This window comes from Clarias gariepinus, chromosome 13 (genome assembly GCF_024256425.1).
Source record: "Clarias gariepinus isolate MV-2021 ecotype Netherlands chromosome 13, CGAR_prim_01v2, whole genome shotgun sequence".
In the NCBI taxonomy this organism is placed as follows: Eukaryota; Metazoa; Chordata; class Actinopteri; order Siluriformes; family Clariidae; genus Clarias; species Clarias gariepinus.
Window position 1 is genome coordinate 4,354,766 of NC_071112.1, and position 15,163 is coordinate 4,369,928.

Sequence of the window (15,163 nt, forward strand, 5' to 3'; positions counted from 1 at the left end):
AGCTAAAGGTGACACATTCTAGCATTTAGAAATGCTAGAATGTGCAAATTTATGATTATGTTTTGACCAGGCAGTGTACAGTTTATAGTAAACTTATTAATTCTATACTTCTTTTGTAATCTGAGAAGGTTTTATACTTTTAGAAATCACCTTTACGTGACACTATATCAGTGACAAAAACTTTGATTAACAACGAAATATTTTTAATTCTAAATAAAATGTATAAATAAAAGTATCATCTTTTTTTTTTTTTACCGCTCTGAGTAGCTGAGCACAGTGTGCCTTTGTGTGTTTATTATTCAGTCTGTTTCATCAGTCTGTCTCTGTTCCAAAAGGTCCTACAAGATGAAAAGAGAGAGAGAGAGACATATTATAAATCAACTTAAGGACACTTTCACTTCATTCATGGCACTAATTTAGTTCGAGACAATTCTCAGCTAAATCTCAGTGAAGGTCAAAATCACCACGGAAATTATTTCAGATATTCAAAATGTTTTCACTTACGATTCAAAGTTTAAGGAGAGGTGATGCAATCTGTGTATAATGTCTGAATAAACGTCTTTGGATGAGACACGCATAAGGAAAAAGTTGTTTAAAAGCTGTTCTTATGAACTCATATTCGAAATTTTGAGCAATACATGATACAAAACCTCTTTCTTGTTATTTATATGCTCAGGAAGCTTTTGCAGTGTTCGTGTGTCATCAGGCTGGGACTGAGCGCAGCCTTCGCAGAGCTTAATGTAATATCTAAAAATGTCAAATTACATCTAAATGTCGTTGGCTGACAATGTTTTCAAGATGTTGTCTATTGACACCCCAACATCTGGCCTTAGACATCCATTATCAGTGAGTTTGGAGTAAGCAGGTTTCCTTTTCACAGGAAAACATATTGAAATTTGGCTGTAGTACAGTAATTACTCATTCGCTTCCAACATGGGAAATAATTATCAGGCTGAATAAAACACCCCAATCAATTAAAGGAACCTTTTTTAGATTTAATTCACCTGCAAATCACTTAAGAATCTTATTGAGATGCAACTGAAACGATTTTCCAGATTTCTAGTGATCTCTAGTTTATTTGCCATTTTTCACAGCATCATATGTTTTGGCTGTTATAAATTATATATATAAACTGTTTGCAATTATAAATCCTATAAAATTATTTTAAAATTATATAAAAATTTTTTAAAGCATGTACCAGACTCTGATTAACATTGCATTTTATTTAAACCAATTTGTTTTTCCTTTAAATATTTGTATCAGATATCAGCAGCAATAATCTATCTATCCATCTATCTATCCATCCATCCATCCATCGATCTATCTATTTATCCATCCATCCATCTATCACTTACTCAATATAATGTAAGTAGATGTAGTTGTCTAGTATTTGTTAGGACCCTATTAGTTAAGGTTGACCTTTGGATGGATTTGCCCTACAATCAAACTCAACTAGACTTCAGATAGTCACTGTGTGATTTTAGGGTTATAGATGTGTACATCTATGTGGATTCACATTGGTAACCCAAAAGCCTCAGCATGCACAAGCTTAGTATCAGTGAATTCCTGCAGCTTAAAACTAACAAATCCTAAATTTTCATATATCATGTACATAGAAGTGTTTTATCTGTGTTATGAATGTGACAATAAATAAACAAGCTTTTATGAGAAAACACAGGTTTTCTACAAACTGTGAATTTTAAATGCAACTGCGGAAAGAGTTATATATATATATAAAAAAAACTTAAATAAATACCAAAAATGTGCAGATATGAAAATATTTACCATTTTTGGAATAAATAATTCACGTCTTACGGATGTGACGTGCCTGAATTAGGCCCTCTACAAACTATATAAAAGACATAAAGATAACTTGAAACATTTAAAAATAGTCATTATGAAAAATGCTAACTATGAAATTATTAAATCAGTAATTATTGCTGAAATGTTTTTACCTGGCAGTTTTTTAATCTTTTTCTTTTCTTCTTTGTAGTTTTCATAATTTTTTGTGCCTTTTTGATACTCAGCACTGGAATTTACAAGTTAACGTTTAGTCAAAGAGCAGTAAGCAAGTGCACTTCCTAGTATTTTTAGTCCATCACTACGGTTTGGTGAAGCCTATTAATTACGCCTATTTTTCTCTCTTGGTTAAAGTCAACCTTTTCATGGAATTGGCCTGCAAACAAACTCAACTAGGCTTCAGATAATTTTATACTTATTTCAGAAATTTAACAATAAAAAATTCTGTATTACTATATTATTAATACTATTATTGTTATAATTATTATAATTATTATTGTAATACCATGAGAAGCACCAGTCATCACTAACACCATGGTAAAAGATCCCAAATAAGTTTGTGGAAAAGCTCTGCATCTGTGTCCATGTGCTCCCAAAATGGCAAAGGATTTTAATTAAAAATGAAAAAAAAAAAAACATAAAAAAAAAAGTTTCTTTTTTTTAAACATTCTTTTCTTAAAAGAAAGAAGATATATTTTACAAGTATTTGTTACTGCCAGGAAAAATCATTAAGAACTAAGATAAATATTGAAATATAATCCTGTTTAGATTTTTGTCAATTTAGTTAATGGGGGGAAAAATCAGCTGTGAATCTCTTTAGAGTGTCAATCAGACATAGAATTGTGTACCAACATTAGACTTCCTCTTCCGAATCCTTTCTGAAACACACACAGACTTTTCTTTCTGTCTGTCCCTGAATGGAGACATTATTTAGGCAGCTCAAAAAGGGCGACTTTAGTTCCTCTTAGTTGGATCTGCTTGAGGATGTTGGTATGTGTCTGTCTGTCTCTGTCTGCATGTTAAAATGAGGCAGGAAAAAAGGGGGAAAAAAGCACAGTTGTGTTACGACATTACAAAACACTTTGAGACTCCAAGCAGGGCTGCGCAGCTTTTCAGTAGGCGTTCGGATTGATTATGCTTTAAGGTTTATGAATGAAAGACGTTTAGTATAAGCAAAGGTGTTAATACGAAAGAGACTTGCTGGGTTTTTTAGAGCTTGAGTTGTGATTTTATTTTATTTTTTTGCCTACAGACCTGAGGTTGGCTGTCCAAACTTTGCTATAAAAAAGGTTATGAAGGATAAGAGATGCATAACAGCAGGAGAGAGAAAAAATAGACAGAAATACATAAATCCACTGGCAGCGCTTCAGGAGTGCTCTGATTCCCCGCCAGGCAATCATTCTGTTTGGAAAATAAACAAAAATGACTAACAAAATAGGCTAAATGAAGTGCTTCCTGAAAACACACACACACACACACACACACCCACACAAGGGTACCTCCAATTTAAAGCCGCTTCAGCAGAAACGATTGCTTTGTGTTGACTGGCAGTGGAAAAGCTACAAAAGCTGAAGGACTGACAAGACTAAAGCAGGACAATAAACTCAACAAACTGCCATAAATGTTGTGTATGTTTAGTATTTGCAAATACTAAACATACACAACATACATACAGAGTCATAAATACTAACAGCAAATATTAAAAAATGCAAATACAAATGTACAGCATCATAAACACTACCTCCATATACTAAACACATGCACAACACAAACAGTCATAAACACTAGCAGCCAATGCTAAACACACAAATACTACTTACTGCACCATAAACACATCTGCAAATACCAAACAGTACACACACAGTCATAAACACTGGCAACACTTATTAAAAACAGAAATACTGCACACAGTGCCATAAACACTAGCTGCAAATACCAAACACACAAATACTACACACAGTTAACACCAGCATATTAAAAGAGAATAAATACTACACAAACATAAAAACTACCTGAAAATACCAAACACAAATTCAAAAACTTGAAACTTTCAAATCCTACACACAACACCATGAACATACCAAACACATATAGTACACACAAAGTCATCATTTAAATAAGGAATATTAAAAAGCTAATTTTAAAATCAGACACACTACTTACACATAAATAACACACACAGTGTGCCAATACTGAACACACAAATATTAAAAACAGGCACATTACTTATGGCATCATAAAGACTACCTGCATATACCAAGCACGTACAAACTACACACAGTCATAAGTATGCATATATATATATATAGAGCATAGATTAAAAACAAACATACTCCACACAGTGTCATAAACACCACCAGTAGCAGGTAGTATTTATGCCTGTGTGAAAATACTACATACAGACAAACACAACTTGTAAGTGCTATACACAGCACCATCCACTATCTGCAAATACCGAACACAAATACTACACACAGCCTCTACCACCATATTAAAAGACTAAGCAATAATACTGCACAAACATAAACACCACTTCCTGCAAAGTACTTTCAGCGAATTCTCTGCATAACACCATAAACACTTCCTGGCAATACCACAGACAAATACTATCCAAATACTACACAAACATAAACACTACCTGAAAATACCACACACAGCTATAAACACTGTCTGCAAATATTAAACCCATATTAGAGTCTAACACCAAATACTAATGTACTAAAAACTAATACTACTTACTGCACCATAAATATTACCTGAAAATACAAAACACATAAATGCTAGTCAAATACTACTTAAACATGAACACTACCACCAAATACCACGCACATGAATACTACATACAGCTACTGTATAACCACTGCCTGCCAACATTGAACACATACATATTACACACAGAGTCATAAACACTAGCAGCAAATACTAAAAACATAAATACTATTTACTGTATGGCACCACATATTAACCACAGACACACTGCTTAAGGCACCAAAAAAAATACTTGCAAACACTAAAGACTTCCCTGGACTAAACACTATCCATATATTACACAAACACTACGTACAAATATCACATTAATAAATACTACTCACAGAGTAATAAACAATAGCAGCAAATATTAAAAACATTAACACAACTTACAGCACTATAAACACTACTTTCCAATAATCCCTGAAAATACATGTATATTAAAAAATACACCAAACAAAAATACTACACAGACATAAACACCACTTCTTGCAAAGTACTTTCTGCGAATCATACAAATAACACCCTAAACACTATCTGCAAATACCATAGACAAATACTACACAAACATAAACACTACCCGAAAATACCACACAAAGCCATAAACATTGATATTGAACACATAGTCTAACACTAGCAGCAAATACTAAAAAATACGAAAGACAAAAAGCATAAATGCTACATATGGCACCATAAACACTACCTGCAAAAAAGAAACACATGAATACTATCCATATACTACACAAACACTTCCTGAAAATACCACACACATAATTGATACTACACACAGCTATAAACACTGCCAGCCAACATCGAACACATAAATACTACACACAGAATCATTAACATTAGCAGCAAATACTAAAAACAAATACTACTTATGCTACCATAAACCCTGCCTAGAAATATATAAATACTATACAGAGTCATAAACACTAGCAGCAAATATTAACAGACATTGCTTAAGGCACCAAAAACACTACTTGCAAATACCACACTCATAAATACTACACACAGTAATAAACACTAGCAGCAAATATTGAAAACATAAATACCACTTACGATACTATAAACACTCTCTGCCAATATTCCCTGCAAATATATTAAAAGAATAAGCACAAATACTACACATACATTAAACATAAACACCACCTGAAAATGCTAAACACAAACGCACAAACACAAATGACCTGGAAATACCAAAGACATAAATATACACAAACACCATCCGCAAATACCACACACAAATACTACATTCAGCTTTACACACTACCTGCAAATATTGAAAACACACATATACAAATACTACACAAACAAAAACGCTACTTACAAATACTAAATGTTTAAATACTAAACACAATCACAAACAATACTGGAAATATACTTAATAAAAACACAAACATTTAACACGTCATGAATCCTGATTTAGAAGAGCTCTGGAAGTTTACAGTATAAGCACCTAATTATATACAATTGACTCATTTGAGCACTGTTCACAGGTGTTCAGGTTTTGAAATGCTGCTCTCTAGGACTTTTAAGCCACTGTAACATCCACATCCATAAACTTCAAAGATATCACATTAGCATGTGAGCAAATGTGGCAGCTTTCTCAATTGTCACGGTTAAGAAGCAAAACAGTGTTGAACAGTGTCTAGATGCAGTCCCAGCAAAGCATTTTAGTCAATCAATAAAAAATGTATCAACAACTGTATTCCGATCATATGCGTTTGTGTAAATGGTTTTAGCTAAAGGCCTTAGACCAGACACTGCACCACGTTCAAAATACGATAATCTCATCTGTTCAGAGTGCACGGTGTGAATTGAGAGCGGTCGAAAAAAATGGCTTATTTATTTCCACAAACTCGTTAACAACAGTGAAGCAGTAAAAGCTGTCCATTGTTACCTTTATGTCATGTGAAGTGATTACTCAAACCTTTGTAAATTTATGTAACTGGAAATTTACACATTTTACTTGAATATCCATGAAAACGGCACCGAAACCAGTTTGCTATATTCGCCACACCATCATTTTAAACATGCTGTTAAGTTTAGAGGGATGAGAGCTAGACGAATAAAAACAGTAATGAACTTGTCACATTATCTATATTTTGAGAAATTCACTTCTCGTCATGATTTTAATAACAGTTTTGTTCAGTAAAAATATTCACAAATACATTTTGGCTGATGCTGATTTCACAGTTCATATAATTGACAAAATATGTCAAATTTATAAAAGAAAATCTGTGTTGCAAAACATACCATGCATTTGATTTTTTTTTTTATGTTTGGACAGAAAAAGTTATAATGTATAGCCAAAAAATCTAAAAAAAGATAAAAGAAAGACATAATACAGTATTTAAGGATGTTTAAGTTCAACTTACATTGTGCTGTAAGATAAAAACACTCTTTGTATTTCTGTTTACATTAATCATTTAAAATATTCTTCAAATTCCCCAACAGGTTTATTTATTTATTTATTTTTACACACAGATTTATGTTTTTCATTTTTAACATGAGAGCAAAAAGAATGACTTTTGTAAACATAAAAAAGCCAGCCATTGTAACGTAAAAGGCATTGAACAAAACTATAAAAAATGGAAAACATCACGGTTGACAAGACTACAGCAATCATGAGGGTGAGAGATAGGAGAGAAGAAAGGTGTCCAGTACTCTGTAATTACTGATTGGGTGTATACAGGGTAAATAGTGGTCTAGACATAGCCATTCAGAATGCACGCACTTGGCAGGCGTTCAAGGCTAAGCTCCAGTGGCCGTCTTCAAACTCTCATCATGCACACAAAGCATGTGTGAATAACTTTGTCTCAACTGGCAGCGCAAAATAACCTGAACAATCTCCAAAGTTCCTTGGAAAAAAATGTGATTTTATTTCACCACCATTAGTCCCACTATTGCTGAGGGACGAACTCTGTTGGACGTTTAGTAATGCTGGGGAAAATGACCTCAAAGATATGAAAAGATGAAAAGACTTGTTCATGTATGGAATGTAATTTGGCACGGAAATCTGAAATATTTTTGATTTGAGCATTTGTTAATTAATTATGGAATTCATTGTAAGACAATTTTACATCATTAGTCTAAAATAGATTTTTTTTTCTTTTCTGCATGGGGATTCGTGTAGGGATGTGCCAGTATTCATATCATGAATTACTGTATTACTAGGCAGCAGTTAGTACTTACACTCGCCACCTAGCTGCACATATTAGATTTAATATTGAATAAATAAAGTTGCTCATGTACGCAAGGTTCCAGTCATGATTTAGACAAACAAGAAACAAACCTCAATAGGTAATGCCCTTAATGGCAACGTTACAAATGCTATTTACAATAACACAAGGCATTTAATCTTAGGGAAGTTTTTATGCCTTTTAAATGTTGATGCATTTAACGTAGGATTATAAAAATGATGCCCACAAATGCAACAATGTAGCTTCTGAGTTAAGACGGTACAAAATAGGAAGCAAAAAAATGTCAACACTTTGGCAAACTCCAGCCAATTTTCTACCTTTCATTTCTCAAAATCCCTCTGTTTCACTCCTCCCCCAAACACTTCATTTCATGTAAATGAGCTACTACTGAGCCACACCCCTTCAGAGAACAGCAGAACTAAGCTACAAGTCAAGGAGTGGTATTTCCTTATATGAGGTCATACTGGGGAATAAATATAAATGGCTTGTTTAAACCTTGACCAATAAAAATGTGGACAAACAATGGAATGTTATTTAAACCACATTTTTTGTACACACACACACTGGAGACCCATCTGCTGTCATGGGCATTGCAAACTCCAGCTGTTCTGATTTCTGGATAGATTTCTGGCTTACTGGTTTCTTTCTTGGGTTAGCATGGCAGCTCCTGGTTGCCCATGGTTGATGCCATACCCAGTTTTATTATCTGAGCATTTAATTATATGGAGAAAGAGGAGAAATAACAAACTTGATATTTAAACTATGTAAGAAGGCAGATCTTCAGAAACATGACTTGGATTAAACCTTGCTTTATGACATGATTAGCCCCAACCCCTAAAATAAAAACAAATTTGTCAGTCACAGGACAAAAAAAATGCACTTTACTCTGCAGTATACGCCTTCAACCAGCACAAATATATGTTACTAACATTTCAGTTTTACAATAATAATAATAATAATAATAATAATAATAATAAACCCTTGACTTTGTCTAGAACAGCATCAGACAGCGGCCTTCTCTAATACATCTTACTACGTATACCTGCACCCAAAATACTCACAGCTCAAGTGTGTTTAGGTGATGAGGTATTAGTGTTGTGTGTTGTGATTGTTGGCACTTTTATCAGCACCGGTGGGAGCGATCTTAACCCGGGTCAAGTCCAGAACACTGCTGGGAAACGGCTGAGCTGGGAAGAATAAAGGATGCACCGGAGTGGTTTCAAAAAAGTGTACTAAAATGGTGAAAGTAATAAAGGAGTGTGTTTTGAGACTTACTGCTATCGTTTGTTGTTTTCAGCACACCTCGTCGTTTCAACAGGACTTTCTGGAGTTCAGACTCTGGAGAGGAGGGTCTTCCTGGAGGGGAGGGGCAGGGCGAGGGGCGTTTCACAGTAGTCTGCATAATTAATATGAAAAGCGGGGGAAAAAAAAAAAAAAACTTCTCAGGTTCTACTCACAAATTACAATTTGGACCACCCACTTGGACCACCACAATATGCATTATTATATTCAATATCTTTAGAATTTTGTAAGCCTACACTTAAAAAAAGTTGATAAGTTAAAATTATGTTACATGAGGAGTAGTGGAGTTTTAATTAGCTTGAAATGCACCTATTTTGAAAATTCCAGCATATGTTCTTTGACATCGAGTTGCACGAAACAAAATGTCTGTCCTATTCCTTTAAGACAAATTTTCTGCAAATTCATTCTTTCATTCATTTTCATCCTAGTTACGGTTGCACTGGATCTGCATTAGAGTCAGTGAAATCCTAGTGCAATACAAATAATAAATCAGGAAAATGGAATACATGGACTGGATGGGGGTTTTGCTTATTCGAGCAGGAGAAAGCCTAAAGAACAAGATGAAACCCACACCTAAAAGAGGAGAGCTCAGATAGTAACCCAAGTTCAGACAATTAATGTTGTGTTTAACAGTGTCATCATATTTTATCAGCTGTTAGTGTTGATTATTACATTGGACTAAGAGAGTTTACAATTTAGCCATCAGCGTACTTGTTGTTATCGTACAATATTATACATTACCTGGTCAAAATAAAAGTTGCACACTTCATTATTTTGTTCGACCGCCTTTAGCTTTGATTACAGAGTGCTATGTGGCGACCAGTTCATGTGTGAAAATGATTCTTCGTGCTCCCAGAACCACTTTTGGAGTCCTGGAATATGTCCCATGCCAACAGGGAAGCAAGACTCCATAGATTTGATAATCTATTTCAGTACATTCAGGTCATCAGCTGATTTAATTTTATTGCCATGTAATGTTGCTGAGCCTAGACCTAAGCAACTGACACAACCCCAGATTATAACACCGCCTCCAGAGACTTGTACAGTGGCCATGTCCTGATGCGTGCACCGCTTTACGCGCTTCACGGCCAGAGATGGCAAAAGTAAAACAAAACAAAAAAATCTATTAAAAGTACAAGTATTTACCGAAACATGTACTCTCCTACAAGTAGAAGTACCACTTCATTTTTTAACTTAAGTACAAAGTATGTGATCTTTAATGTACTTTAAAATATCAGTAACACTGTCGGCTGGGAGCACTTTTTTTCAAGTGTTTTAACACAACTAAAGTTGATGCCATTGATTACATGAATGTGTAGAGTTTAGGTTTCTGAAGAAATCTAAAATGTTTATAATTTTTTACTAAAACAACAGTATAAATGAATAATGAACAAAAAAATTTACCCTGCATTAGCTGTGTTTAGATTCTAGATACACTTTCATGACACCTTGTAAGCGTTACAAGAAAGAAAGTGTTTTTGGCCAATTAAACATTTTTAACACAAGTTATATTAATTATTTGACTATCTCGTTTAAACATGGCTGAGCAAAGAACAATTCAAGTAGCCGCTCTGCTGTGCCTGTAGGTTCATTTCGAGGGAGCTGTGACTTTTATAATGTTAAAATAAATTGGTGTTTCTGCTTCTGATAATAATCTCTGTTATTTCTTTTGTTACTGAAGCTATTCTAAAGGAGGCCCTGGACATGATGCCATGATTTGTTGATTACGACAAAATCTGCTAATAAGTAAATGAGCATTGTTAACATCTGTCATTACTTCGGTGGTTAAATTAGTTCGTTTTTACCATTGCTACTCTGTATAAGGAATGCAGTCTACTCAATTAAACACAGGCAAATGGAATACAATAATTTTAAAGGACTTGTTGGAATTGTTTTGTTTCTGTCCTTCTCACGCAGGGTCATGCTGTGATGTGAGTGGCAGTGTGAATGCTTATGCTTAGACTAGAAAAGCAAAGCACTTTTGTCTGATTGTCTTTTGAAAAGTAATACGTCCATTTAAAACATAATTAATAAAAGTAAAATTTTTTCATCAAAAATGTAGTGAGTAGAAGTAAAAAGTATCCCATATGGAAAATACTCAAGTAAAGGTCAGATACACACACACAAAAAATACTTAAGTACAATAACAAACTTTTATACTTTGTTACTTGCCACGTCTGTTCCCTTTTTAATCTGATTGCATTAGACAATGTGTCCTTTTCCCATCGTTCCAAAGTCCAGTCTTTATGATCCCTAGCAAACTGAAGCCTTTTCTCTGATGTTGCACTATTCTTAACCTACAGTAATTCTAGAAATTTTAATGTTTCCTTTGTTTGATGTGGGCCAATAATTTTACCCTTCTTAAACAGCTACTTAAAAAAAAAATCCAGGCAGTTTACAATAACAAACTGTAATCGCTGAACTCTATAAACTATAAAGGTGGTCAATATGATTTGACTAAAAGATTTGCTAGTTTTCTAAAAATTTTTATTTCTATTTACATACTTATAAAACTTCTTGTAGATAAATATATACATACAGTGTACTTTGCAAGAACGCGTTTTTCATATTAAGGAAAAAACTAAGTATTAAGACATATATTTACCAAAATCCCTTTAAGTTCCTGAATGGCAGAACCAGACGGCGTTTGTTCTTTCTGTGGCAGAAAAGGAACAACAAATAATCTGTATCAATACCAATCAGACAGAATGATCAAGACTCATCTTTATGTATACTATATAAGTTCTAAATGATCAATTTTGATTCATTAAAAACTGTTCCTTTATTTTCCAAATCAGCTTCATATTAATGCCTTTGTCCTGATATGGTACTGTTTTTACGGAGATATAATTTTTTTAAATTTTTTTAAGTTCTAATATACTGTAGATCCACCATAACAAAATCCACAAGAGGTAAATTATAAGGGAAAGGATGTGCTTTGTAGTTTCAGTGACAAGCTAAAAGATAAGAAGAACTAATTTGTTTTGTGGATTTTCCCCAATATTACTTTAAGCAAACTGCAGTGGTGTAATAGGATTTTTTTTTTTTAATGACACACTTTTAAACATTATCGTGACAACCTGCTGCTGATTATTTTCAAATTCAAACTTTATTTGTCACATACACAACCACATAGTATAATATTAAGTAAAATGTGTATATGATTGTCCATGACCAAAAACAGAAAAATGACTCTGAATGAAAATTAGAAATAAAAAAATATATATAATAAAAATTTACACTACAAAATGCAACTAAATTAAAGACTGAATTTCAACTAAGATACATTTTAACTGGTAATTAAGTTATGAAATAAAATAGAATTGTAATAGGGATTTAAATTAGACAGGGACATGCTTTACAAAATAAAAGTACAAACTATGAAAAGTATAAAAATGTAAAAAAAAAACATAAAAAAGTTATACATATTTTTTAAATAAATAAATTAAAATGTAGCATGCAGCATGTTCTCAGATGTTTATTCAAAACACACGTTTTAAAGAGTTTTAAACCCAATATTGTTATCTGAAGCAGGATCACATGCAATCTGTTTGAAGAAGGCAATTATTTACTTTCGCACAAGTTTCATGAAAAATGTAAAAACCTCTATGTAGAGATACTTACCACTGAGACTAAAAAATATTTATGTACTCGTTATAATATAATAAGATTATCGTTAATATGCTGCCGGATTTGTACAGGTATCTCTACATGGTGTCCAGTTAGGATAGTTGTAAAAAAAAAAGGAATTATTATTATAATATCTATGTGTGTGTGTGTGTGTGTGTGTGTGTGTGCGCAAATGCGTCATACCTGTTGTGGTCTGGCCTTGTTGATTGTCTGGCCAACTGGACGGAGTTGAATGCCTTTTTTAATTCTTTCCATCATCTCTGACACAGCCTGCTGCCTAATGTCCTTCTCTATCACACACACATACACACACACAGATAAAATGAAAAGTATTTGAATGCTAACCACATTTAAAGGCAACAATTCCGTACAGAAATAAATAGTATGCATATCTTTAAAGCAGTTTAGTCGTACTGCTACAAATATTCAACCAGACGAAAATGCCTAGAGCGAAAGATTTCGGAAAATAATAATAATTGAAATGTTTATTTTAAATTATTTATCATGCATTAAAATGCCACTCATGACTGCAGTTTATGAGCAGAAATTACAATCTTCTATTAAAGCAGCATTCAGCGATCGCCATAAAAAACAACAACAACAACAAAAAAACAACAACACTGAGATAAAAAATAAAAAATAAAAACGTCAGGAATTCCCATCAAATCAAATCAGCCAAGAATGTAGCCTTGGTCATGTTTGCCCCATCGCTTACATTCAATCCTGCAAATGCAGTCATGCGACGTACGCCGACTTCACATTCTGTTGCAGGTCGAAATGTTTTGAACTTGGGTGAAAATCAATGGGAAATTTATTAGCATTTTATATCTGTGAATAGAGCACATATTTCTGAGCTTAATTGCAGAACTGGGTGGTTTTATGTAAATGTCAAGGCCCAAAATTAGCTGATTAAACTGGTGGTAAAAGTAGCTGACCAAGGTCATTTAAAATACACAAGTGAAATTATTTTAAAACGTTACTCCTAAATAGAATAAATGCAGAACTTTGAAAAGCAGAAGGTGAAGCAAGTTCCTATGATTTAAACATTTGGTTTCTTGTTTCTCAGCACTGTTCATTTTTTTTATTTTTATTTTTTTTAAGAAAAGCACTAACACGATTGATACACATGGTACAACATTGACCAGAAGCAAAAAAATAAAAAAAATTAGGGAATAGAAGAGCTGCTCTTAATATATCACCAAGGTGGATTAGTAGTGGTGGCAGGGTGGATTAGTAGGGGCAGGGTGGATTAGTAGGGGCAGGGTGGATTAGTAGGGGCAGGGTGGATTAGTAGGGGCAGGGTGGATTAGTAGGGGCAGTGGTGGCTCAGTCGGTTAAGGCTGTGGGTTGCTGGGTTACTGATCGGAAGGTTGGGGGTTCGAGCCCCAGCATCGCCAAGTTGCCACTGTTGAGCCCTTGAGCAAGGCCCTTAACCCTATATGCTCCAGGGGCGCTGTAAGCTGGCTGACCCTGTGCTCTGACCACAGTTTTCTAATTGGCATTTGCGAAGAAGAAATTTTACTGTGCTGTAAAGTACATGTGACAATTAATTGAATATTTAAATTATTTTTTTATTTTATTTGCATCAAGCTTTCTTCTTTCTTGGGCTTTTATCCCTTTTGTACTAGTGGTCACCAAATTAGATTGTTTGATCTAATGTACCTAGGCCTTGGACTGGCACAGCACGCAGTGATCGGGTTGTATGGGGGTGTAGGGTTAAGGTTCTTACCAACAGTGACAAGGCAGTGGAGGCCGGGCTTAAAGACCATCCAATGAGCCTTAACGGCTTGAGTCACCATTGCCCATTATTTACATCAACACTACTATATATTAATCACTATTCTTCTTCATCACCTTCAAAAACACATGAAAGAACTATATGAATTTCCGTTAACTAGTTTATATCACTTCAGTTTTTATGGGGATTCCAGTATCTCAGTAATAATAATAATAATAATCATCATCATCATAATCATAATAACAATAATAATTATCATTATTATTATAAAAAAACCTGCAAAGATTTCCAACTGGATTAGATTCATAGCTGTAAGAAAACAGGCCTTTTCCAGGCCCTAGTGACATTTAAAAAGCATTTAATAATAATTGAAATCTGTCCTGCTCACATTGCTAATGGTGCTGTCATTTTGAGTGCACTTTCAAAAAAATTGTTATTTTTGGAAGAGGCCTAAAAAGTTGATGTCACAATCCTCCTACATATTAGAGGCAGGAAAGAGAAGAGTGCTTTAAAATTATAAATTGATTTCTTTCGCATGCATATTGCTGAATGCTGACAGGCTGCTAAAAACATCTGTGGCAAATCAGGTAAAACAAATAGTTGGCATAAAAATTATTTCTCAGGAAATCTTTTATAATGTATATGTATAGACAGACATTCCTTACTACAGACATTTTTTGCAGAAATTAAAAAGTCCAGGAAGGTCAGCAAACAGAAATGAGAGTCTTTCTAACCTTTT

General features: G+C 33.9%; 1 protein-coding gene across 1 annotated transcript in view; it reads right to left on the reverse strand.

Moving 5' to 3' along the window:
• Positions 1-34: 34 nt before the first annotated feature.
• The window catches only part of shtn1 (shootin 1), a 46,879-nt gene continuing 31,750 nt past the window's right edge, over positions 35-15,163 (reverse strand). Inside the window, exons 13-17 of the mRNA XM_053509314.1 lie at positions 12,870-12,976; positions 11,662-11,712; positions 9,030-9,150; positions 8,816-8,941; positions 35-338 (exon numbers count right to left, since the gene is read on the reverse strand). Of these exons, the coding sequence (XP_053365289.1) occupies positions 8,844-8,941; positions 9,030-9,150; positions 11,662-11,712; positions 12,870-12,976 (377 nt within the window). The 3' untranslated portion in view covers positions 35-338; positions 8,816-8,843. The remainder of the gene's footprint in view (positions 339-8,815; positions 8,942-9,029; positions 9,151-11,661; positions 11,713-12,869; positions 12,977-15,163) is intronic.